General features: G+C 40.0%; 1 protein-coding gene across 2 annotated transcripts in view; it reads right to left on the bottom strand.

Moving 5' to 3' along the window:
- Positions 1 to 5,902: 5,902 nt before the first annotated feature.
- The window catches only part of fgfrl1a (fibroblast growth factor receptor like 1a), a 64,120-nt gene continuing 42,069 nt past the window's right edge, over positions 5,903 to 27,953 (bottom strand). For both annotated transcript variants that reach the window (XM_085360121.1, XM_085360130.1), the window contains 5 exons: positions 15,310 to 15,387; positions 11,514 to 11,807; positions 7,948 to 8,120; positions 7,672 to 7,852; positions 5,903 to 6,572 (listed from right to left, as the gene is read on the bottom strand). In XM_085360121.1, the coding sequence (XP_085216247.1) occupies positions 6,151 to 6,572; positions 7,672 to 7,852; positions 7,948 to 8,120; positions 11,514 to 11,807; positions 15,310 to 15,387 (1,148 nt within the window). In that variant the 3' untranslated portion in view covers positions 5,903 to 6,150. The remainder of the gene's footprint in view (positions 6,573 to 7,671; positions 7,853 to 7,947; positions 8,121 to 11,513; positions 11,808 to 15,309; positions 15,388 to 27,953) is intronic.

The following is a 27,953-nucleotide window of genomic DNA, read 5'->3' as shown; positions in this document are numbered from 1 at the left end:
GAGAGACAGCGATAGCCCTTCATGGTCACTGACTCCATTCACCTGAGCACTCCTTTCACACTAAAAAGGCAGCTGACGGTAAAAAGCTCTTTGGACAGCTTCTCTTCATCACCAACCACAGCTGTTGTTGACTCAAATACCCAGGAATCTCCTCCCTGGGTTAACACCCTTTTAACCATCCAACCACATACCAGAAACCTCCACCAGAATACAAAGGATCCAACTAAACCACAAGGTAAGAAGGTTCAAACATGCAGAGGTTTATGTCAAGATGTAGACATTGGCTTCAGCCATGACTGTGGCTTACTTACTCAGATATTAAAGTGTGCTCATAGTGATCATGAGGTCCATTAGAAAACTGGACTTGGAAAAACCAGAATAAACACAAGCTATTTACATGGTTGTGTTACTATTCCCTTCCTTCCTCCATTCAGTGAGTAATGTTACCTGAAGAATCAAGAAAAACATTTAAATTGAACTTTTTCTCTCATTTTTTCTTTTTATGTAAAGCACTTCTAATAAAATCTTCACCAGTTTAGCTCTACTAGTGAAAGCAAAAGGCCTACCATGTTCAAATACTTTCTTCATAATATTAAACACATCATAATAGGATTTACAGCTTGTGAGTCATGTATGTAAAAAGCATTAAGACTGAACTCGTTCGTGACCTCTGAAATGGAAAAATATCCCTGTGTGAAGCCACATAGAGCAAGGTCCATAAGTTTTTGAGCAAAAACAATTTTGAGTCTTCAGATAGCCGAGACAGTCAAGATGTTACTGAAGTGGGGATTTTCATCATTAATCCAAGTGCTTTAAGTGTAGCAATTGCAGTCAGTTTTACATATAATCCTCTGTTTTCAAAAGTAATTGAACAGATGACTGACGTTCATTGCAAGGTGAGGCCTGTTACTTTGTTATTTCCAAGTGTTGAAATTGCATATTTGTAGCTGTTCACTGGAAATCTCAATATGAGGTCAGGCCACCATTAGGCCGAAAAATCTAAACGATCATATCAGTGGGAGAGAAAAACTTCTGGAGTGGCCAAATATACAATCTGGTAAATTCTTAACAAGAACTAATGCAGTGTAGCTTAATAACACCAAGAGAATTAAAGTGGGTGATTGCAAAATGATTTCAAAGGTTAAGAAAAACACCTTCACGACATCTAAAAATCTAGAGATGGCTTCACGAATGTAAAAACAGAGGGTTACCGCAAGATCCACTGGTTACACTCAAGGACAAGAAGCCCAGATTAGACTTTACCAGAGCACATCTGAGAGGGAATGTGCAGTTCATAAAAAGAAAGTAAAAATTCTCAAGGCAAAAAAATGCGATCTTTGTCCATTTCCAAGGCAGTCAAGTGATCCCGACTCAATAGAGCACTTTTTCACTTACTGAAAACAGTCAATGCAATACTTTTTAACCCTTGAGTTGAAAGGTCTGCTGAAAGTCTGCACTTCAATCGCATCTTCATTACTGACTTAGAATCCACCGCTGTGGTGAACAGAGGCACAAATACAACCTGTAGGGCTACTCTGCACATACACACACATAAATAGGGTAAAGTAGGCCAACCATCGAAAAACTTGCACTGAATATTTTTTAAAGATAGTCTTAAGTCTTAAAAATCTTTTGTGAACGAGCAGTGAAATGCTCACGAAGTGACAAACCAGAGCGAGGGCAGATGGGATATGTGTGATAGATGGGACAGGTTGTATCTGGCCTCCGTGACATTTTCATCTTCCTTCCTGTTGCGCATTTCTTTCCTCTCACACTTCCACACTCTTCACTGATCTCATCTCCTCTCATCAGAGAACACCAGTGAGCTCAGCACATCTATCAGCAACTCCGCTCTGTGTCATCCTTCTCCTCCTCATTTCGCTTTATCTTTTCTCCCTTGTCTGTCCTCCCAGGTTCTTCTCCCCAGCTCTTCAAGTCAATCAAACTACAAAAACTAAAAAAAAAGAGAAGCCCACACAGACAAAAGCAGGAAAATGTTAATCTCCCAGATAAGAAACATACTCTTTAAATGTTGTTAATTCTCTTATCTCACAATATGTACATGCATTTTTCACAGCTATCATGGATCTGTCAGGGATCCAGGATTTGGACTTCCCTGGTTGAGGTCATACAGACATGGGTAACTGCTGATTATTGCAAATATTAACAACAGCAAATTCCTGTGAGGTATTTTCATTCCCTGCACTGTTTTTTTTTTCTTAACCCTTCTCGCCTGTTTCCATCCTATCATGCCGAACACCCCGCTCACTCTTTAATGAATCCAAGAAGTTAGGAAACAGTGTGTACACATCATCTAATCAGTTCTGGGTCAAGACGAGGAGTTCAAAATATTTTCTTTCTCTTTTATTTTAATGTCCATTCACTTGTAACTCTCTCCAAGAGAATATATTTAAATGTTTTTTGTTTGATAAGTAATTTGTAGATAAATTCATGACCTGAACTTAAATTAATTAATTAATCAAACGAAGTCAGCTCTCTGTATGGAATTACTATTAACTAAACTAAAAGTAAACTGATTTACTTTATAACATTAAAAATGGCTTATATGGCTGCATGTAATATGGAAATGATTTGGGTTTGGACCCACAGAAGATGAACCCCTGAATCTGCAGGTCATCATTCTCACCACTAAAGTTAAGGTTTGAGACTTCTCTGAATGCACCAAATCATATATTTCACATATTTTTGAGATTTGGCTGCGAGTGCAAAAGCTTCACCTCTCATTGTTTCAACCTTTTGCTTGTGAGGAACAAGAAAGCTGGCTTAAAGGCTGGGCGATGTTAATGCGCATCTGTGACTAGTGCTCAACAGAATTTGAAAAATGTTGCTTGCAGATACTAAAAAGTGTAAGCAGCAAGCTCTTTCAGAACTACACTGGACTCTCATAAACTAAGCGATGGAGCTGAACTGACTTTGTTCTCACATCCTGCCCTGTAGCCATTTCCACTCTTTAGCAATGCCCCATCCTTTCAGCAGTGTTTTCTGTCATCATCTTCCTCTTCGGGTGAGTCAGAGAGCAGAGAGACACTGCGCCTTCACACCCTCCATCTGCACGCAATACTTGTCTGTCTGTCATCCCTCCAGACACACACGCTGACAGATGAAACGCTGGCTGCAGCTCGCACAGCCAAAGAGCTTTGACTATTTAGAGAAGGACATTCACTTAAAGACAGTCCCATGGTGCTGGAAGGTATTGTGCTGGACTAAATTGGAATCCCCGCCTGCATCTGTGTGACAGAAAATGGATGCAGCAGCACAGCCAGTGAATGCCTTTCAGTGCAGAAGTGAATCTTTAAGAACAAAAAGGCAAATCAGCCAGATTTTACTTTTTTTTAATGGCACCAATAACACGATTACAATAGGAGGAAATCATTTTAAAACTAAATGACAATAGACTGTACAACATTGTCAATATAAAGATTATCAATAAAATTTTGTATATTTTGTCAGCATGTATAAATACAGTATCTTACAAGGACATCAAAGTGGTATTTGCTACATAGCTTACATTATGACTAGAACACAGAATCAATTCATGCAGTATAATGCCCAATTATACGAAAATAAAAATAATAATAAAAAAAATGTCAAAAATAAAATAAATTAGAAGCACACTTTCTTTTTCTATCTTTAGCATTTACAACGTTTCGTGGGCCAATGTGCTGCAAGAGCTTCTGTATGGTCCAAACCACTAAATCAACTAACATTGTCTATTATTTCAACACTAATGTCATTCCATGTACATACTAGTGGTGAGTGCACATATACACAGTCGGTCTGTTGGCAGCTGATTAGCTTTGATGCATATAACAAGTAACAGTGACAGAATGAAAGGTAACTGTTCCAATACAAGAAGAAAAAGAGTAAAGTTCACACATTTCAGGGTGAGCGTAACAGGAAAAAATGGAAGATTTCTCACGAGCAGGGAAGTGAGATCTTTCAAACGATGTTTTCCGTTAAAGAGGCATTTAAATGAACTCCCTTTTGCAATGTACAAAAAGTCTTTAAGTCTGTAAATAAGAGAGTGACCTTACTGCAAGAATGATGCAGGGTGTGGTGTTGCATGCTTGAGATATGCAGGCAGTCTGATGTATATAATGTAAAAGTACAATTACTCTGTAGATAACAGTATCAAATGTACTGAACTTCTTTTCTGCAGGTGACTTAAAATGAAAAAAGCAAGCAACCGGAGGCTTAACCAGCAGTTGGTTCTACATGCGTTCACTCAAAGCACCGCAGGCAACTAGTTCTTGGTGACACAGCCAGGCATACCAGTGAGTAATATAAAAATATACACAGGAGTAAAGTATCTCTATAAAAATATATTTGTACATTGTCATTCTTGAGATTAAAGATTTATGTGCAAAAATAAATTGAAGAACAAGCATTAAAGTTACCAGATGATTCCGATATATCATTTCCTTGTAAAGTTCTCGCTGTTGTATTTTGTTGAGCCCTAAGGAAGGATTGCAGAGAGAAATGTTGCTTTTATGCAGACTGGCGTGGCAAGCATAGAGTCTGATTCATATTCCACATGAAATTTCTACCCTTCTTTTTTTTATGTTTACGCTCTTCTGGACAGAGTCCCCCCACTGTTTCAACCCGACACATGGCTGAACGTGCCTCTCAGCGAGCACCATAATGTAAAACACCTGAAACCTAAATCTTATCTTAGCGTATCGGTTTACACAGTTTTATGAAGTGGTCAGATTCACGAGCAGACGCAGAGATGGATACCTGAGGAAAAAAGCAAAAGAGAGTCTGCTGAAACTTGCTGTGCGTTAATGTTTGCTGCAGCTGCTTTTCTTTGATGTTCTGTTCAGGGTAAATGTTTTTATTTCTGGTGGGTGCAGGTGAACATCCCTACACCTACCAGGAGCACTGAGGTATAAAAAGACATGCAGATAAATGTCATCCTTTGACTTGTGTGTGTGATTGCTGAGACTGCTTTAGTGAAGGCGGTTGAACCCTTTGCCAGGTGTTTTCAGTTAATCTACCCAATTAGGCCCCTCCCCAGGATAATTCAAAGATAAGTAATATAAGAACATAGCTAAGCCTACAAAGCGTGTTTTAATAGGAATGAAAAAGGTCTGACTCATTCAAACTTAAAAGTGGAAGAAAGGTTACAACTCAAACTCAGACTATTTCCTTTTCACGTTGATTGGGGGAGGCTTTATCAACCCCCCAAAAAGCACCTGTGTAGATGCACTACGCGGGTACAGTATGGCAACCTTTGCAAAATCAGAAAAAAATGAAATGAAATGAGGCAAAAAGGTGACGATGCAAAGCAGTAAAGGGATTTTCAGTGACAGAAGAGATCAGGAAGAGATCGAATGATTACTGCAATCGGTTTTCTGACCTTTCACCGCCTTGAATCAAATCTAAAGTCTAATGAACAAGACTTGCAAAGCATCCAGATAGCAGCTGGTGATTCAGCAGAGCGGCTGTCAGCCTGGAAGAAGAAAACAAAAGCAGCCCTAATCCATGCTGGGGTTGAGGATATAGTCGAGTTTGCCTTGATTTGTGTTTTTCATGGCTCAGTTGGGCTGACGCCTGAGATATGCTCTGAAATTAAGCTATTACATTACACACGAGCTACACTGCTCTTTATAGATTAACAGGAAATAGCCTGCCGAATACCACATAATCATTTATATACACAAGTAGCTATATTAGAAATCCTGTAGTAAAGAGAAAGTTTTTGTAATGTGACTGAGGAGGCTGTGTGGTTATGATAACGACATATAATGTTGTTTTAAGTTACCTTTAAACTGCTCACTTAATTGTGTCTTCAAATAGGACCTTTGAGCAAAAAAAGGAAAAAAAGTGACATCATAAAAAGTTTGAATAAAACAGATTTAGGGTTTTTCTTCCCCTCACAGAATGAACTGAATGCCAGGTTGATTAAAAATAAAAACCATATTTCTTTACATTCTTCATTGTTCTTTTCTTAAGTCTGTTCATGCACAAAATGTGGCTGCAGCAGAGTTGTATAATTCCAGGCTTTTGTACAGTCTTTGCATGTGCTTTCCTTGTCCTTTGCTCTGTACACCAGCAGTTAGTGTGGATTTTGATGGCTGGATTTAAGAGCCGAACGTGAAACACCAAAGCTTCCTACTAACCTCACTGCTAACACTGGTAATGAATGTGCTGATGCTGATGCACTTTCCCATCCACATGTGAATGTGTGTGTGTATGTATGTCTGTGTAGATCTTTGGGTAGATTTTGGGAGCCAATCCGCTGCCTCCCTGAGCCAGGAGGAGCTGCTGGTGGGCAACGTAGTCCTCGTACGAAAGACAGTCTTTATCCCCGCTGGCTGGCGGAGGAGAGACCGTTGGGCAGGTTCGGTCACGACTGGCCACGGGCAGACGCTGAGCAGAAGGGAGAGCAGAAGACGATGAAGAAGAGGAGCAGGTGCGTTTTAACTGGCAGAACCAGAGAAGGGCAGCGCCTAAGATGAAGGCGACGCATGCTGGTACTCCGATAATCACAGGCCAGGGGAGACTTGGAGATAACGGTAAAGGAACTGAGTTGGGGGGAGGCTTCCGATCTGCAGCGGAGAGAAAATAAGAGCATTAATGACAAGTGGAAATAAGACATGCTACATGAGTCATGGTGACTAACTTTACAATACTTTTTTGCTGTAAGCTAGCATGTTGTTAAATAAAGGTGGCATTAGAGACAGAGGTTTGTAAGAAAGGAGGTTAGCTAAGCAGATTGTAGCTAGGGATTCATCTGAAATGTGGATGTCAGTTTGAAGCTGAATCAAAAGCTTGAATAATTTTGATTTATGAGGCCAGTTTATTCAATTCAATTCAAACATCAATTGGCTCAATAGCAAAGGGCAGACTGAAAGTATTTCACTTCTGGTACAGCAACAGTAAACAGTAGCCAAGTGAGCTGAAAACACTGTGAAGCTCAAACAATGAGGCTTAACATTTGCCGGGAAGCTTTTTAGTGCATGTACGATAAGATAACGAGTTGTGGTCAAGTGTGTGGTAAGAACTGATGCGAAGAGCAGAGAAAGCAGAAACGAATCGCACTGGGCTGAAATGCAATGAGTGAGGTAAATCGCATAAATCGTCTGTTTTATTTATATTTTAATCTTATTAGTCTTGGTCTCGGGCGCCACGGTGCTCCAGCGGTTAGTACGGTCGCCTCATAGCAGGAAGGTCCTGGGTTTTAATCCAGTCTGGGGTCTTTCTGTGTTTGAGTTTTGAATTTGCGTGTTCTCTCCGGGTACTTCTGCTTCCTCCCACAGTCTTAAGACATGCATGGGCTTAAGTTATTTGGTGATTCTAAACTGGTTTTAAGAGTGAGTGGTTGTGACAGACTGAAGATCTGTCCAGGGTGTACCCTGCTCCTTTCTGGGATAGGCTCCAGCCCCCTACCCTTTATGGTCTGCTCCACATAAAGAATGGTTAGCAGTAAGGAGTATAAATGAATAATTAACACTTGTATGGATCGGTTCTTGGTATCCACAGTTACAGTTATCTGTGCCTCTATTGGAAGAAAGAAAGAGCATACATCTGGAATAAGAGCCACAGATTTCTGCTCACATAAGAACTTTTAGGTGAAGTTCTTGTGGCTTTGTAAACTATAAGATCTAATAATTCTGTCTCTGCAGGCAGCACGTTTCTTCCTCTGACCTGGAAGCACAGTGAGGTAGGCACTCCTGAAGCTGTAGCCCATAGTGTTGGCTCCCATGCAGATATACATGCCGGCATCTTCCTCCTTGGCTCTGGTTATCAGAAGCTTGTTGAGGTATGATCCATCAGGGCGTGACCAAACGTCTCCTGGAGGCAGGACCACAAAGTGATAGTCTCCAACCTTGGAAAAAACATCAATACACACCTCAAAGTTAAAAAAGAATTCAGTCTAATGAATAATGCTGCTAATTTGCTTCAGAAAAGGTTTTTTTGTACCTCTATGGTGGAGTTAAATTTGTTTTCATCACCAGGTTCGACTCTTTTAAGCCACTGGATAACTGGCTTGACGTCACTGCGGACTTTACACTGAAAAGACGTGGTTCCCCCATAATCCACGGTGGTGTTGACAGGGTGAGTACCTGTCAGGATGGGTTTAGAGTTGGTACGTTCTGAAGAAAGAGACAAAATAGACAAACGTGCAGAAACATAAACAGAAACTATTTTTAATGTTGTATTCTTCAAACTACAAAAATGTGAAAAATGAAATGGTTTGATTATTTTATTTTCTAATTGTCTGCTTTATTAAGAATTAAACGAGGAGGTATACACTTGTAATCAATTTATTTGGAGTAAATTACACCAGAGAGAGTAATAATTTAGGTAAAGAGGATTATTTGCTGTATTCACCTTCCGCTGCATCATCCCTGTCTGCTAAAGACATGCAAACAGATCATTTATCTGTAGCTCTTGTTTCTTCTTTATCAATTCACACAGCTGATAAAAAGAGGCCTTGCAGAGATACTTAATCATCTCCTTTCCGTTATCTGTTAATCTGAGAGCAACAGAAGCCTGAGTGAGAAAGGCTTTTTGGTTGGTGGATTACAGGATTAATTAATGAAAGAAAACCAGCTTTCAAACTTAGCTTAATTTCTAGGTGGTGGTGATGATATGGAAACCTTTTCTTTGTATCTGATAAAGAGTTCAAAGAATACATTTCCCCCCTTGTAAATAGCAGTGCTAGCTTAATTTTCATGGTGCTGGTATAGACTTTAAAAATGTTAATGTAACAGAAACAAGCCCTGAGAAAGCTGAGGTTAATTCCATTTAAATACAGAGGGGTTGTCATACAGCTGAAAATTCACCTCCGAGCACAATTTATGCTCCTGCTATAGCGTCTTGCATCTCCACTCACAGGTTATACATGATTTTTAAAAGCTTTATTGGGTTTCTGACCCTGTGTCTCTTTTTTTCTAGTTCTCTTTCTAACAGCTGGGAATGACGGACAGTTGGATGAATCTCAGCCGATAGAGAAAACGTCACATCTGACACAAGCAAGCAGCGGCTTGATTTACTTTCTTTTTATTTTATGTGCGCTTGTGTGTGTGAGACTACAGCTGTGGTTTAATATAGAACAGATGTGTGAAGTGGAGTGAGAGTGTAGAGAGCTAGTTTGAGCTTCTCAACAGAGCTATAACATTTGGTTACACGCAGTTGAGTGGACACACGCACAAAACCGACACCATCTCTCCACCAAACAGGTCAACACTAAATCTTCCAACACAACCTAATACGGCACAAAACACCCACAAGTCGCCATAACACACATTCGACCCTCAACAGTAACAAGACTCTTTTTAAAAAGCGGATCACACTGCAGCCTGAAAAGCCCGCTGAACATTTCTAACCTGTTGGACCGATGTTTACAGACAACACTAGTGGGGGTAGGGCTGCCACAAACTATTATTTTGATAATCGACTAGTCACCGATTATTTTTGCGATTAGTCGACTAATCAGATCATCATCCATTGGACATAAAACATACAGCTTATTGCACCAGCATTCATCTGCTCTTATATAACTATCATTAGCTTACAGCTGTAAGTGTTTAAGGTCTGTGCTAACTAAAAATAAAGAAAAGATGATAGTTTATTACATTTTAATGAAATTTGCAGATTGTTTCGGTGAAGTTTAATAAACTCCTTGCTATCTAAAATATAACAGGACACCGGAATATATTCTCCAGCATCTCACACTTCTGATAATCAGCTGTCTGCTTGATGTTTATTCAGCTGTGCAAAAACTATAACTTTAATCTCAGCCAAACCGATTTACTCAGGAACAAATAAAATACGAAAAAAAGCCAAACAATAACATTTTTAAGTTATCTAACTCGAGTAGCGACAGACGGCGGTGGGTTTGAAAACGATTTGCCGGGAGTCCGGTGTTCTCACGGCTCTACTGAGCTAGCTATCGAGCTAGTGGGTAACAGACGTCTCCGAAAACGTCGGAGCGCTTTTGAAAATATGCGGTGTCTTGATAAACTGAGCAGATATTTGAGGTTTACACAGCTACATTCTCGCCTGAAAATATGTTAAACGTTTATTTTGTGACCCAAAAAGAATAATAAGAGTAATATTAAAACTAACCAGCTGCCGCCATTGTTGGAAACTGAGCTGGGCTGCGCTATGAATTCTGGGACACAATTTCTTCTTCTCCTTCGGGGTTTAACGGCAGCTGGCATCCTTGTACATGCAGTGCTGCCATCTTCTGTTTCAGTCCGTTATTACACTCTTAAACCCTACTACTCATTCCTGCATCTTTTGTGATCTTACAAAGCTTCAAACGAGGCGTCGACTTTTAAATCAGTCGTCGACGATTTTGATAGGTCGACGTAATCGTGACTAGTCGACTAATCGTGGCAGCCCTAAGTGGGGGATCAATAAAAGCTGCTGAAAGAAGACTTATAAATAACCTTCTATTCTTAGTGATAAGCCAGAACCTTCTCAATTATGAGCACTTTTTATCCTGTAAAATATAAATGTTTGTCAGCACAAGTTAACAGTCATCAATTACAGCATAATTGTAAGCGAAATCTGCTAATGACTACCATCTTAATGTCATTCTCTCTTTCAATAAAGCCTGTATGTGAGCATGAGCGGTTGCTTCCTGGCAGCAGACTCTTTGACAACAAATCATTTAAATGGCTGAAAAGTTAATTATAGTGATTTTGATCACATGCTCTTAGACATCCTGCATAATCACTGTACCGTGAGTAAGACTGGAAACAAAACCCATTTCAAACCCTGCTATTTTGTCACGCCGGCCCTTCAGTAAAACGATGATGTGTACAGCATAATGTGTATTATTGTTTCAGTGAGAGACATTCCTACTGGTCTATAATATAACAGCAGGAATGCTAAAATACTTGCACGCCACATTCCCCCAAAATTTGCTTTTTGATGTGTCACAGCATGAGATGACCACATATAGCCATATATAACGCATACACTGAACATTTCACGAGCATGCTTCTGAATGGGAGGCGGAGCCTTAATCGCTTTACCTGTAGAAGCACCTCCCAGAAGGAGACACCTTGTTTCTAGCTTTCTAACTAGGTTTAAAGGTTTCTTTTTAAATAAAACTCCCAGTTAGGGCTGGCTCCGGTCACTCTGAGCCCCCCTTTAGTTGTGCTGTTTCACATTCATTCAGGGTGATGGGGTGTCTGTTGCTCCTAATAGCATTATCTCTATTTCTGATGAAGCCTTTGAAATTTCCAGAAAAAGCTTGAGTGTGGCCCTCAGGTTACCATTGTTTAGCATTACATACTAACTGGCAGTAAGGACTTGTGATGAGTTATTTACTAGCCCTGTTTATACTGTAATAGTATTCTGACCTTTGAGGAAGGTCTCTGCTATTTTAAGAAGGATGATAGTACATTTTGAAAATACTCCCTGACGTCAGGCTTCAGCCAATGGCTACCAAAGTTGAAAATGTGGTTCAGCATCACCTGATAACCTGAGCTAATCTATACTCTATACGAGACCAAGCATTGGTGACTTACGTATGACTTCCACTTTGTAGGTGGCGTTGATCTCTCCCGCTCTGTTGGAGACGTGGCAGGTGTACTTCCCGCTGTGCTCCGGCGTCAGATTCTTCAGACTCAGAGTCCATCTCTTCTTCTTCCCTTCCCCTCTTGCTCCATCTTCCTCGTCTACCAGTGGCCTGTTGTCCTTCAACCAGACAATGTCAGGGCGAGGATTACCGCTTGCCGTGCACTTCAGCCGCACAGAGCTGCCTACTGGGCGCGCGATGACGCGTTTCCTCATCTTTGCTGGCTGAGTGAAACGTGGACGAACTGCAAGAGTAAAGAGAAGGAAAAAAAATGCTCATTAATTAGAGAAAGAAAATAAAGCTTGATTTGAAACCACTCAAAAACATACAGAAACAAACACTTCATTTCTCTCTCTTAGTCAGCTGCAGGTGGGAAAAACGGTCTGATGCAAATTAAATTGTTAGTCGTAAATAGTTTACAGAGTCAATTTACAGATCTTGTTGCTTCGACCAGTAAAACATTCCTGAACTCATAACAATTTCAGTTATGCTACCTGACAGTTTGTGTTACATGTTTGTGTTACAGTTACATGTTTATTATTTATTATTCCCCCCCCCACATTCTTTGACGAATAACTGCAAAATGCCATCTCTGGATAATTAATCCCTCCACGGGGCTGTTAAAAACCTTTTATTATTACAAATGTTTGGGATTACAGATTCATTTTATGTCCCTCCAACTGCCAGAGCTTGTTCATAATCATAAATTATGCACCATGAAATCACCTGCTTTGCTGTTACCAAAATTTAACTGAGCGAGGACTGAGACTTGGTGAGTGATGTACAGTTTTTGCAGTGCGAGGAGCGTAAAGCAGACTGAAGTCATTTCTGCGGGCAGTGCCAGGAATTCCATGTTGTGCTGTAACAACATATGGCAACGTGCCTCTTGGTATATACAGTGTAATTTGCTGTAATAAACCCTAATTGTTTTGTTTAAGAAAAAAAACTTGAATCGCTTCCTCTTCTCCCTGACACAGAAGACTTACATCACTGAAAACACACACATTTTCCACTGATCCACATTGGTACCCCTCTCCTGCTCATAAAAAGGCCATGCATTGGACTTGAAATCAAGCGTCCATGGGAACTGCTTTCTAAAAACCAGAAAGCAGCTATACAAGAGCGAAGCATCACTTTAAATACTCGGTTGTTATTGCACAAGTCATAAAAAGCTAGACAGTGACCTAGCATCACACCGAACAGCCATTCATTCCATGCATAAAGCTATTCAAACATCCACATCCTTCTACCGAATGCAAGAATTAACTCCATTTAGTACCACAAATATTTCATTGCTGAACAATACCTCAGTCTAGTCTATTCATACATACACATCGTATTTAAAAAGCATAACAATCAGTGAAAACAGATCAAAGAGGTAAAGAAAAACCTAAGCAGTAGACAGGAGAGGAAATCACTCACAGGAGCGCTTGATTTTACAGCCCTCATATTTTAGCTACAGCAGATAGCCATCAACCGGGAAGGTAAATCACCCTGAAACTAGTGCAGTTTCATCTCTTTCTTTAGACACAGTTATTATTCTAGCTCTGGATAAACAAACAGGGAGAAGAGTTATGTGACGGGTTTGTGCGCTCAAATTAGGAGATTTCAGTACAGCTGCATTACTCAGTGGAAACACAGCTCTCTGCCGACAGGCCTGAAGCTGGGCAGGATAACAAAACAAACATACCGGAAAGGCTTTTAAGTCTCACCTCTGTGCACCCTGAGTCTGAGAAAAGCTACCGGACCACAGCTGAGCTGTGACGAGACAGAGTCAACATATCTAACAAAGAGCGAGGAAAGAAAGTAGCCTGGATGAGACAATGATTCATAGTTTAATGTACAGCTTTGATGGGTACACAAATTCAACCGGTGCATGTGTTTAGACTGAAAATAACTGGTAAGTCTGGGAAAGAGCCAAAACAAAGTTTAGTTGAACTAGACTGGACAAAGATGAGACTGGAAAATGAATAGAATACGGCGCGGTGTAATGGAAATAAACTGATTTATACTGTCTAAGATGAACCAAATCAAACACAAGTTAAGAGGAAAACAGATGAAAGGCAAAAAAGTGAAGTTCATATTAAGGTTAGCAGCTTCAGAAGACTGATCGATTGCCAAGAACAGACAAATAAAACTTGAAGTGATAGTTAGAAAAAACAACGATAAAGAGACCGAGTTAAAACAATAAAAAGCAAAGGTAAAAGAGAGGGCACGTGAACAAGCCGAAGAAAAAAACACAGAGGCGAGAGAAGCAAGGGCGAACAAAAAAAGCCACGATCGAGAGAGGGGAGAAGGTGAGAGCCAGAGTGAGCAAAAGGGCAGGCTTGTTCTGGGTCTCGGGGGCCACTTCAGCGCCACACTTCACAGTGTAAAAATACTGCTGACCCTCCGACTGACTGCCTTTGATCAGGCGGTGTGCCAGAGACCAAAAGTAGGAGCGCCACGGTGGGACAGAGCGTGCGTGCGAGGGACAGAAAGAGCCGTATGAAATCCAGCACGGATTTTAGATGCTATACTGAGATAGACGAGATAATTCCCAACGCGAGTAGTTCTGGTGAGGTTCTGTGGAGGGTTAAAATAAGTTAGGGTTAAGATTTAAGTAAAGATTTAGGTTAAGAATTGGACTTCAGGACTAATAAGACTAATAATACCAACTAGATTCTTAAATAAAGAAAAGTAAGGACAAATTTGTTCAAAAGAATAAAAAAACCACAATTTTTATCTTATATAAAGATTAAATTTAGTTAGATCTACTGGCTGCCTCCAACTGATTCCTGTTGAAAAACTAGAAATCTGTTTTTTAACAAAAATGATTATGAGCTCAATTTTAAAAGGTTTTTATAAGTTTATGAGGTGTTAACAAAACTTTTTGGATTCTGATTGACAGCTTATTGAAAGTTAGTTTGAACACTACTCTCCTCGGATTCTTTAATTGAACTAACACACTTTCTTGCCTGTTGTTTCTTCTCCCAGTAAAAAGTCAGTACGTATGATAGATGACAGCCTAGTATCGGTGTATCCAGTAATATTTAATTGATTTATTTTGATACCATTCTTTTTATGTCTGAAAATAACTCTCCGGTGTTTCCACTATCTTCACTTTTCATTTAACTCTGGAAAAAAAAGGTTACAAGCGTAATACCATATATGGTGTAACTGTTGTGTTAGTGCATGCACTTAAGATGATTTATCATTCAGTTTAGATAATATGCCATAAAAGGTCCTGTAAACACAGAGCAAGAATTTATGTTGATGTTTATATATAAACGTATGTTTGGTTGCTTAAATGACCACAGAAGAGAAGAGAAACAGAAGTGCAGCAGAAGTGTGTCTGAACTGACAGAGCAAAAAGAAAGAGGTGAAGGTGAGAGAGTTTGATGAAGTGATAACAACAAGTAAAGAAAGAAGGGTTAAGCTACATGACAAGTGGGTCCAGGAACACTTGGGAGGGGGGAAAGGAAGGAATGCGTCCGCCCAAATCACACCTCACACAAATAGACTGCTCTCCACTCTGTCAGAGCCAATTACTTGCACAAACAGCCACCGCGATGTGTGCCCGCGCGTATTTGTGTGTCTGTGTGTGGGCAGAAACCCTCATCATTTCCCCTCCTGACAGTGTGCAAGGTGTTTATTGTACAATCGGCTACTGTATGCTGTCTCAGGTTTCACTTCTAAGCTTGTTTCTCATTTTCAAATGTTTATATCTCGATAGTGATGAGAACCGAGAAGTCACGAGTGCTTACCCAGTTTCCCGGCAAGCTCTGGGGCATGTTCAGAATCACTGTGGGCTGGTCCTGCTCCATTTCTTGAACTGGAATCATCTGGTGAGGGAAAAAGAGAGACAGGAAGACAAGAGGTGGGATTTGAGGATTGACCCTAAATTAAAAAACAAAACAAAAAAACAACAATAGCTGAAATTACTTGTTTTTAAAGTTACTATTTTAAACAGCCCACTTGTACAGCTTAAGTAAAATAAACATCTTTCTGAATGCAAAAGTGGAGGTTTTATTTTATCGGTGTCTGACTGCTGTTTTTACATGCTACAGCTGCACTAAAGGACCAGTGTTTCAATGTAAAATCAATTCAGTTCAATTGAATTAAAATGTACTTATATAGTCACCTCAGTCACCTCAAGGCGCTACATACTGTAAGGTAAAAGCCCTACAATAATATAGAGAAAACCCCAAAAAACAGAGAACCACCTATGAGCAAGCATTTGGCAACAGTGGGAAGGAAAAACTCAATTTTAACAGGAAGACGCCCTCAAACCAGTCTCAGGCAGGCAGCCATCTGCCATGACTGACTGGGGTGAGGGGGGACAGAACAAAAAACACACTATGAAAGAGAGTCACAGATTAATAATAACTAAATCAAGATTATTTGCTCGATTCCTGCAAATTACAATCAGAGGACTGTTTTATCTCCTAACAGCTGGAAGGAGAAATACAGAAGCATCATTGTTTTCACTCTAGATATGCAGGTTTTTAAGTGAGATCTCTGCAGCAATAAAAGTCGTAAAACAATCCTAGAAATGATGAAGGGCAGGTAAATTCAAGTTAAATGTGTAAAAGCTTCTTGAGAGCCAAGCAAGAGTAATTTCAGTCAAAGCAATATTTAGAGAACAATTATTTTACAGTATACTGTGAAGTCTGGCTTTCACAAACGTATTTTCCAGCCAGTGTTCTGCTCTCCACCGTGTAATTTTAAACCGCTCAGCCGTGAATCACCACCATATACTTGTTAAATCAGGAAACCAAATGATAAACAATATGATTCAGTAAGTTAGTGCATTTACCAGCAATGAAAGCCTTGACATTAATGCTACTCCCCTACCATGCTTACCCAAGGCCCTGCAGTTTTTAAACCCTGACTCACGTCTCTGAGAAACCGTGGTCTTAAATTTGGTCCTTCAACTTTGTAGCAAAGGGAAAATTTCCCCTTGGTGAAAAATGAAATGGAACAAGCTTTTCTCTTCATACAATGTGTTCAATCACACACTACAGTATCACACTGCTTTAATGCTGCTGTATCAGGTTCCCTCTCTCTCCACGTCTTCCTCCAATGATTATCAAAAAGACACAAACATCTGTCTGAACCTTTATGCAAGGGAAAGCTTCAAGATAGAGTCATTGCATCCAAAAGGGGCCTTTAAAGGGGATGGCAGGGGGCTGGGAGGTCTGATACAGTCCAATATCAGGTCTGTCAGAATACATGTGGGGGTTGTACGTGGTTTGCTTGGCTTGAACCTGAAACTTCAACCAACACCTGATGCTGGTTATGAAAGGAATAGAAAAGGGAACCAAACAGCCTTGGACCACCTGCAGAACGTGTGTGTATCTGTGTGTGATGTTTATTGTGCATGCTGGTCTATACCATTTTTGGGGATTTTAGAAGACCACCTGAAAGCTTAGAGTGTTTAATGCAGCGCCAAATGTCTTTAAAGCATCACTTTTTGTATGATGGAACAAAAAACACATGAAATGCAAATACAAGACATGACCTGCATCTTCTGGGTTGGTATTAATAGTATACTGGGAGTCCACGTGGTGGGGCTCCTGTCTCTATGGGTGTGTGTGCGTGTGTGATATGAATTTCTCCGTGGGTGTGTCAGTGCATGTGTAGATGTGTGTGTTCTAGCATTATTTAGCTAAATGGTAACTTGAGGTGCCGGTATTCCTGTCAAACCTCACTCCTCCTTCCCTCTTTCGGACTCCCCCTTCATCTCTCCCTCCTGCCACACGCACGGCTAGTTCTGAGAAAAGGCAGGGTGTTTGAAGCTGAGCGGCAAGGGGGTCTAATCTAAAGGGGAACGTGGTTTAGCACTCTTACCAGAAAGCAAACCCTCCCATCGCCATCTCCTGCAGACCCACTCACAGATGAAGGCTTTAAAAACCTTCAACTGTCCATACGGCACAGCCAAACAGAATATCCAAAGTACTTAAGTGACCATATATTTCTTTAAAAACTACAAAAAATCAATGATTATGTTGCATGATTAAAAGATTGTGGCTTGTCGGTGACTTAGTCATTAAAACCTTGGAAATATTTATTACCTGTAATTCAAAACTGTGATGACATTTAAGATGAACTTGTTCTTCAGAGATGCAAAAAAAGGTCTAAATGTCTCCAATTTCTCTTTTCTACTAGCACCTCAGCTCAACTTGACTCGACTGGTCATTTTCCATTGCAGATGAGTCCCAAGATGCCATTTGTATGTGACACAACCACAACACAGCAATGGAGGACATTGAGGCGATGGTATACCTGCTGCTAAACCCATCCTTTTTAGAGACTACTAAAAAGGACCTGGTACCAGGTTCTACTACTTAAACAAAGCTACTAGAAATACTTCTATAAATACAAGATGCTTGTAGACGGCTTCGACTGAGAGACTCTGAGACAAAAGAACAAACCAAGACTCAACTGCACTAAATATTGTTCATGTTTTGAATGTGACTGAATGAGATTTGCAGTCTTCTTGCCCTTTAGTGAGTAAAAATACATATTTCAGTGTGAAATCTGCAATCTGTCAGCACGTTCAACAACCAGGCTTTCAAACGGTTTCTGCCAGCGGAGCCAGTTTCATACCTTTCTTCAGCTCGGTTACATGAGTGCAGGGCTGCGGGGGCAGACTTAACGTTTTGCTGTTTGTTTCAAGTTGAACACACACATAGTCGAAAATATACCCTCCCTGCTTCAGCTGCTTTTAATAAACAAAATGCTTTCTTCTGATCTTGTTCCACCTTCTAATGTTCGGCCAGATACGTTGCCTGGTGCTGACAACAGCTAATACACACACACACACGGACACACACACACACACACACACACACACACACATGAAGACCAGTGTGTAAGGACTGCCAACAATGAAATATTCAGAAACAGCAAAGATGAGGATGATGAGGGTCTAGTGGTGAATAACAAAATGTTGGACATTGGCCAAACTAACTTCATACTCATTGCATACAGATGCTTGTTCGTGATTCCTTGGTATCACCTTTGAATGCACCAAGTGTCCCTTTAGCATAATGTTTCCACTACTAGTGAGGTATATGGTAGAAAAACAGGTTAAAAAGAGTCTGGAAAGTACAAAAAACTATGGTTAAAAACCACAATTAAACCAACACTGCACAATAAAACAAGAAACAAGAAAAGGTTTGACTTTGGCCCTACCTTTTGTATTTTCCATCTGTTTTTGGGCCACATGTTTCTGGTCAGTGTCAAATTATAACATCATGTACATAATATCTTTGTGCTTGTCTCTGCTGTATCATTGTGAAGATTTATAGTCCTTGAAGAAGATGTGCAAGGACTTTATTTCTGTGTCTGTACAGGCAGTGGATACAAATCCATATTTTCCACTGAAAGTATGCAGTTTGCTACCTGTTGTGAAGTGCCATAATTGTAAAAACATGTGCGCTTGTAGCTTCTGATGTGCAAATCCACAATGAGTATAAAATTTATAGTCGCGCTCCTTTAAATATTCCTGCCTGGCTCTGAACTGAACATTCACTCCTTCCTCTTTCTTGTGCTTTGCATCTCTTTTTCATTTTCCGCCTCTTTGCTTCTTTGTTTCTTTTTATTCATCTTTGTCTAAATCTACATCTACAGGGGGAAATGGTTCAACAGCGTGCTACATTTCACACTTTAACCGGCCGCATACCCCTCTGAGAGTGTGTGTATTTGTATAACCTCTTCTTGTATTTGCTTTCATGTCTTTAGAGAAAAGGCAGCAATTGTACATGAGCACGCTCAGAAATATGACTCCCACAGTCCAGTGTGTGTATGTATCTACGAGTGTGTCCAGGGGGCAGTGTTTTCCTAAAGGGTCATGTCCTTCCACGTTTTAATAGAGAGACATTGGATATGTGGACAGAACCTCCGTGCGTGCGATTAAGCTGATGTGTGTGCATGTCTGAGGGAGAGAAAATGGTAAATGGTAAATGGCCTGTATTTATATAGCGCTTTACTAGTCCCTAAGGACCCCAAAGCGCTTTACATATCCAGTCATCCACCCATTCACACACTGGTGATGGCAGCTACATTGTAGCCACAGCCACCCTGGGGCGCACTGACAGAGGCGACAGAGAAAAGGATGTTTCTAGGTCAGCCTCTGCTGACCGCTGGTTGTTGCAGCTTCAGGGCCAAAACCAGCAGTCCTGATGTGAGTTTGTGTGTCTGACAAACCCTGTAAACCACTGTTAGTCCTCTAAAATTGACCATCGTCATAGTTTCAGGCTTCATGCAGCCACAGCTTTCTTCACTAACTTGTTTGACTTCTTATTTCAGACAGGAGCTACCACAAGCAAAGGCATTTTACACAACACTGAAAGGAGAACCATTGTTCAGTTAAACCTTCATCCAAGGAGGACTTAGTTTCACTTAAGCTCCCGTTAAATATTGTAGAGCAGCGGTCCTCGGACCGGTACGTGAGTCGTTTGGTACTGGGCCGCGAGAGTTGAGGCCCAGGTCTGAAATGTCTGGTTTTCAGGGTTTTCATCGGTTTTCAGCGTTATTTTGTTATTACTTTTATCGTTAACTCTGTTTTCCTGGGTCTTTTCACGTGTGTTATGAATAAATCTTCTTTTTTTCTGTACCGGTACTAGTTTTATTTTGTTGTATTTATCCGCGACACCTTAAAGGCCGGTCCGTGAAAATATTGTCGGGCATCAACCGGTCCGTGGCGCAAAAAAGGTTGGGGTCGCCGCTGTTGTAGAGGGTTGCAGTTTTGACCAAAGCTGGATCTAAACCACAGTGCATGCTGTGCAAATGATCAGAGAGACCACAAAATAACCTTAAAACATTACACAGATTACAGATATAGATATTATTCTTTTCAACAGATGTAGTTTGACAAGCTAAAACTTTCTGTTTTCAGTCAGACTTTATTCATTTTATTAAGAAAACCTGTCTCTATTCTGTATGTGATGGCTGTACAAAAAGACCATTCCCCAATCCCCTGAGTTAATAATAGCACAGCTTTACTGAAAGCTCTGTTATAGTTTCCTTTGATTTCCTTTTTTTTGAGCATGCTTTGTTGTTTGGCAGTAGACTGGCGACCAGTTCAGGGTGTACCCTGGAAAAGGCTCCAGCTCCCCAGGAACGCTGAATTGAATAAGCAGAAGAAAATAGATGGAAGGAATTTGTTGTTCTCAATGACTGATTACTTTCGCTTCTACTTGGTGTTCATTATTATGAACCTGCAGTCAAGACCGCAGTGCCTAGAAATCTGGATGAGAAGTTCAAAATATTTTAGTTTTAAAGACTCATTAAGCCCAAATACTACATTTTGCATTGCAATTCATCTCATCTACCAATAATAAGCAATAATATAATATGCTAAAAATATTCAACTACAGCCTTTACATGCACATGACCACTGGGTTGCTTTTAGTTTATCAGTGGTGAAAAAGAATGGCACCTGTGCACATTCTGACCTTCAACTAGGCCGAGCAGGGCACCTATTTATTATTTATGTGACTGATTTAATCTAATAATGGCCACAAGATGGGCTGATGGCATTTAAAGTGGACAGTATTACAATAATATTTAAAAAAGAAACCTGGGTAAGAGGGTGAAATTGCAGTCTAAAAAAAGAACTGAATGTTTGACAATGTTAAATCCCATTTTTTCAGTACAGTTGTGTTAGCATACATCTTCCTCCAAACCCATCTTTTATAAGAGCCAGCAGAATAAACAACATTTGTCCTTCGGCAGCTGTTTGGCCTGTCAGTGCTCTGACCCTCTACCTAAACACACTATCATTATAATTCAATCAGTTCAATGAGACTCTGGAAACAATGAAACCACATGTTGTGGGTTTCTGTCTTTTGTTATAAGCCTACTATTGTGGGAGATGGAATAACACCAAAGGTTACACACATTTTTGAAACTTAAATGGCAAAGAGAGAAACATCCAAAACTTCTCTTTTTACATCCGTCTGTTTCTTTTTCACAAAGTATTACACCATAGCATCTCGAGCCTACGTTCCAAACATACTTTTCTCTCCAGCAACATTGTTTTTCAGAATATTTATGCATAGTCTGTTGCAACTCTACACCAAAGTGATTATAATAAATGGTTAGATATACACAGTGTAGCTCTAGATAAATATAGGACTGTGGACAGATTCTGCAGTATGGCTTGTGTTTAATATGTAAATAGCAGCTCATGTAATCCTCTAAGTGTGTGGGAACAAACAAAAGCCTCATCAAACACATGGCTATAAATATGAAAGTGTCAATAAAAATAAAATAATGAGTGAAAAGCCCGAGTTTAGGTCTATAACACACAGCACCTAAGAGCAGGGTTGATATTTTGACAAAACATTTCTTCTTATAGTCCTCTTTCACTTTTGTGTGGCTCATTGAAAACTGTGCAAACTTGACTCTTTGAACTCCACGACCCATATCTGCAAACGTAACAAAATGCCAGTAACTGCCTGCACCGAACGACTAATGTTTTTCAGTCTAGTATTCCCCCGGTCAGTTATTTACTTGGTGTTTAAGTATAATAATGTTTAGAGTTGACTGAGAGTCAATCAGCACACACATCTGATCGAGCCCACTTGTCAAATGTGAAGAAAATAGACAAAACAATAAACTGGATTCAGTGTAATCGCAGATAATCTGATGACATTTGTTTTCTCCAAATCAGATTTTTCCGGTTTAAAAGTTTAAAGATGAAGCGATAATAAAATAATGATCAGATCTTATCCAGCAAGTTTTAACTAAACTTCTGTTACCTTTCCATCAACCTTTCTGTTCTGTCTTCTTTCTCTCCTTTAGCTCGCTTGCCCAAAACCCATTTTACACAACACGTTTGCACAATTAAGATTTGCCCCCTGATACATGGTGTATAGGTAAAAGCAGTCACTTTATGTATGCATAAAGCTGTCATGTTCTCTAGAGAAAACAGTAAGTGTACACGTGTGCACATGTGTAGTTCATTCCAAAGTGCACACACACAGACGCAGATTTCCACTACTGGCTGTGCAGATGCTGTGTAGCCTTATGGAAATGATTACAACTTGTGCTGCTTTGTCCTCTATTAACAGCATGGGAGTGAGAGACAGTGAAAGGGACTGCGACACAGAGAGAGAGAGCAAACAAGACGGGATACGACTGACTTTTTGAATAGGTCAGGAGGCAGCAGGAGCGAAAGATGAAAAGAGAGTTGGAGAGAAAAAGGCAACAGTATGGAGAGAGAGATTTATTAGCTGTATCCACAGGGCAGACACTCATACACTGCAGTTAACTTCTGCTCCGTGTGAGGAGCAACACTGGCTTAAATGGCATATTAACTGCTTGTACATTTGCAAGCTCAGACTACTTAGTGGCCAGTGATCACACTGGTGACGTGTGCTAGAGGTGAAGACATTTTCCATCATGCATTAAAGTACTAATTCACGCACACATACACACACACGCACACACACACGCATAACTAATTTTTGAGCTGAAAAAAGATCCTTGTATGCTCATAAGAAAAACATCTTTTGCTCTGAAATGTTTCAGGAACATTTGATCTCATTACCCCTCAAATGCAGACACACGCAGACATGCGCACACCAACACCTGATGGAGTTTCTCTTCCAGCTAACCCCATTCACTTGTCCAACCCTTTCCACTGGCCCCCGTACACCAGTTTCTTTTTTTTTTTTTTTTTACGAGAGCAACTTTACGATGCTGTTTACAAATGTGACTACACGATGTGCCATCCTGGACTCTGAAATATGATGAACACACATCAGTGTTCGGGAGGGAAATTGATTCCAGCTTTCTGACCTATTTGGTGTGAACAAATCCAACAGAAACACGCACGCAACTAATTCACGAGGCGATCTAAATATGGGGTTGATTACCTAGCATTCCTTAGCAGCATGTGTTTTAAAATAAGGGAAAATCTGAGACGGCTCAGGGTGCATGTGTGTGAGGATAAAGGTGGGGTGACATCCAGGAAATCTTTAATTCTGATTTTGTATTTTAAAGCAAGGTAAGGACTCTGATTGACTAGAGTCCCGAATGCAATGTAACTTTTTAATGCTGGATGAATTTGAAAAGAGGTGCATATGGCAGATCATTTTGGAAACCAGCAGCAGCTACTTTTCAGTTTTTCCAAACTCAGTAAGCTCCAAAAACATTTTCCTCATTTATCCATATCAGCTCATAAGTTTTAGTGGAACAAAAATTAGCAACATTTACCTCACTATTCAGCTATGCTGCACCAACAGATACAGCTAAGCCAGCTTTAAACACAGAACTGTCTGTGGGGTTGAAATAGAGGCACCAAAGGCATATTTTAGTTAGCTATTAAGCAAAATACGTCAGACAAAAAACCTTTTTTTATTATATATTAGATCCAGTTTCAAATGAAACTGGGGGAAGTCTTTTTTTAAATACTGTAGTGGGCCTCGGAAATTGGAGATAAAGTAAGAACAATAATAACTTTATTTGCATAGCATGTTTCAAAACACAGAGTTCCAAAGTGCTTTACAGTTCAAATAAAAGCCACACACTGAAGATAAGTGAACTTGCTCAAACATACAGACACGTAATCAGCCATACCGGCAGGCATTCATTCCAAATTACACACATACATGCAAATGGTTGCAAACTATGGCCAAAAATGAAGGGGAAGGAGAGGTTAACCTATAGAAATGAGTTTTCAGCAGTCGTTTGCAGCAAATAACAGAGTCAGCCGGCCTGATTGACCGAGATAGGCTGTTCGGAGAGGCTGGCTGCATAAATAAGGTCTTAGAAAACGTAAAAAACAATGTTTACAATAAATCAAAGCCTTGTAAAGTTAACTGACTGGCCAGTTGCACAGTTCTGCACATATTCTGCTCATATGAAGGCGGAACATCTATGGACTATTACCAAGTATATCATTGATGAACTAAAGGAACACAATGAAATAAAGGAGTTTTACCACTAAGTGTTTTTACCATCAAGGCTTTCAGAAGACTAAATAAACCCAACCGAGAGACGGAATGCCAAAAAAACGTCAAATAAACTCACAGAGAAAGCTCCCTGATCACCAGAATGAAAAAGCTGACCGCTCAGAGCTGTGTGATTTTCTCCAGCAGCATTATTCCTGCTTTCATAACCTTGTTCCCAGCTGTGTAGATTCTGCCTACCGTTGCAGCAAAAACCAAATGTGTGTAGTCTTATGGCTGATTGGAGATGTTGAACATTTCAGGCTTATCTAACCCATAATCCCCTGCTCTCCACCTTCTCTCTCTGTATTCTCTCCTCGCTGAAGTAAATACTTACACAGTGTGTAAGTTTCTGCTGTTAAGTCAAACAGAACTCTTTTGAATGAGCAGACTAAACAAAAACATTTTAAGGGGAAGCCTCTCGTATGCCAGCATCACATTAGAAACACAGCATGAGGACTACAGAGCAAAGGTGCGTGCATCAATGAATGTGGTTAAGTGAGTATGTCTAACTCTGAACAGGGCTCTGTAGTTCCTGAAACTGAGCGGCCCACAGTTTGATCTTGTGCCATGAATGGGCTCTACACACTAATTACAGCCACCTGTATGTGTGTGTGTGTGTGTGTAAGGTATGAGTAGATGCATGAGAGAGGAGGGTGACTGTATGGTCATGAATAAAGGCAACCTGCTGTTTCCACTCTGTCTACACACACACACACACGCATGCACACACACATTTGTAGGAAAAAACTATCATAGCATCATGCGTTGAGGAGGTAGAGGTGCTGCTTTCCACTGTTGGGTTAACCATCTGTGCGTGTGTGTCTGGTTTATGTCAGATCTGTTACATTCACCTGAGGCTTGGCTGTATTTCATAACCACGCAGTGGCATGTCTGAGTCTGTATGTCCAACTGTCAGTCACTCAGTAAGGTCAAGAAGAAACCAGAAAATATTCTAAAGCTAATCATACGAAAAACCCAGATTTTCTGGCTACAAAGAGCGGAGTTTGACAGATTGGGAGCACTCCATAAATCCACAAAATATACATTTTCTTGAACTCTAAAAACCGATGATGTTCTTTGCTGATCTTTTAATCAAGTGCAAGTGCGCATACATGCTTTAACAGTGCAAGGAATACAGTCAGAGTACTATCTCATCAGTAACACTTGGGTAGAAAGCGACAAAAAGCTTTCCTACTACAGTGACCTTGTGGCAATAGTTCAGATTTCTTTGCTTTAGATAGTCTAATATAGGATACACTTGCTAAGAACCAGCCTGCTACAAATAACCAATCATCTTACCAAATGTAAGTTTTGAAACTATGTAAAAACGCAAAAAGAATAAAAAGGATTCAATAATGGAACATGCGGCTCTGGTCTACAACTTACATAAGTAATTTCTGGTAATTTCGAATACACAAAATTAATTAAACCTTCAGCTTTCTAAATGTCTTTTCACGTCTATACTGAAAACACACATGTAATAAAATGCTTATAAAACAAAAGTTAAAAATCTGCTTAGTTGTTCTTTGTGTCAGTAACTTGGCCTAAATGTTCTTTACACAACACTTTTGTAAAAACTAACGCAGCACGTTACTTAACTACCTCCTGGAAAAAGTCATTCGTTACTTTCATGTTGCTCAGTGACATGAATGGAAGAAAAAAAAACAAACACTTTTTAACCAACCAGCATGCAGATAACTGAAGAACCTTTGCAACACAAGTAACAACATAACTGTAATGTGATTACTGCATTATTAAAGTAACTTGTTACATTACTGCATTACTTAAAAATGGAATGCAATTACACTAATGCAAACTTTAATCATTTGCTACACCCAACAGTGGTTGCTATGACCTGAACTGCTGTGGTGCTCGTGTGTTTTGCCCCTCAAAGCACCCCCCTCCCCCCTTTTCATTTTCTTGAAAGCACAACCTGCTTGGATTAAGTTCTGACTGCATGTGTAGCTACGAGTGTTGAATAACAACAACAAAAAACCCATTGAGAACAGAAAAGCCCTTAAAATTCCCAGTTCCTATGCACCAAATCCTCAATTATCTGATGCTTCCAGGTAACTAATTTAAGCCAGAGAGTTGGGTTTTGGCTAAAAATGCTTGGCAATAAAAAATTGTTCCAGGAAGTAAATCCTACCACCCTATAGGCTCGCAACAGCTACAGACTTCTCAGTACAGATCCACTGTACAGCTGTATTAAACTGTAGTGTTCCCTTTGTTCTCTATCTAACAAATCCTTTTCTAAATTAATTCATATTAAGTTTATAAGCTACAAGTCAGTGCTCTTGTCCACACTGTGTCTGAAGAATAAAGCAGGACAATAAACTCAAATTTCTCCTCATTACATGCGTTTACCACAGTGTCATTATGTATGTAATAAATACTATACTTGAAACACTAGTGAGCAGTGAATTTATATTTTTCATAATCAATGAAAGCTGTTATGATACACATTTTCTCCTCTGTAAAATGGAGCGCACTTGTGCTGCCAAAGTTCAAGTTTAATGGAAAATTATTGTACGTTTAAAAACACGAGATGTAGGGCTGGGCTATATCATACCGTTCACGGTAATACCGGTGTAATTTTGGGCAACGATAGGAAAATGAAATATCGCGATAGAATATGGGTAAAACGCGCATGCGCAGTGACTTTGTTTACATACGCACATGGCGGCGACGCAGAATGAGAAGAGCAAAAGCGGATCGTTGAATGACACGGATGAACCAGAATTGGTTTGTAAAAATGCTGCAACTTCAGTGGACCTGTTTAGCTTTCGTCCGTCAGATACACAACAAAGCACTATTTTTGGTAGAGCATGCTAGCGGGCCGTCGTTATTACTGTGTTGTTTGGAAAATATGGCACACTTAAAATCAATCCTTCGATTTTTCTGAAACTCGACAGTGATAGTAATAATAAAAAGTAGCTGAAGGTCTGTGCCATAGTTCAAATTACTTTCAAATGCAACTGCTATAGAAAACTAAATGGACTGTATCGGTATTATGGTTGCATACATATTAAGTGGTAACCAAGTGCTAACCAAGATATCCACGACATCTAAGGGGTGTATGTCTACATATAAATATATCTATATATATATATATATATTAGGGGTGCAACAATACTCGTATCGATATTGAACCGTTCGATACAGTGCTTTCGGTTCGGTACGCATATGTATCGAACAATACAAAATTTTTTATTTATTTTATCAACTTTTCTTCTGACGATGCTGTCTGTGTTGAGCGCTCGGTGGATCTGCGTTCGATTACTCCGCCTAGGCTGCACTGTCGAGTGCAGATCCACTGAGCGCAGCACAAGCTAGCAAGGTAGAAGCTAAGCTCGTTGCAACATGGCAAATTGAACCTCCCCCACCCTCATTCAGAGCTGGCGTTTGGAACTATTTTGGTTTTCATGTGAAGCATGACCCTG

This window comes from Diplotaxodon limnothrissa, linkage group LG2 (genome assembly GCF_057381915.1).
Source record: "Diplotaxodon limnothrissa isolate DT_005_m linkage group LG2, D_limnothrissa_male_GT1.1, whole genome shotgun sequence".
Lineage (NCBI taxonomy): Eukaryota > Metazoa > Chordata > Actinopteri > Cichliformes > Cichlidae > Diplotaxodon > Diplotaxodon limnothrissa.
The sequence above is the reverse complement of the archived record's forward strand: the minus strand, read 5'-3'. Positions and strand labels throughout refer to the sequence as shown.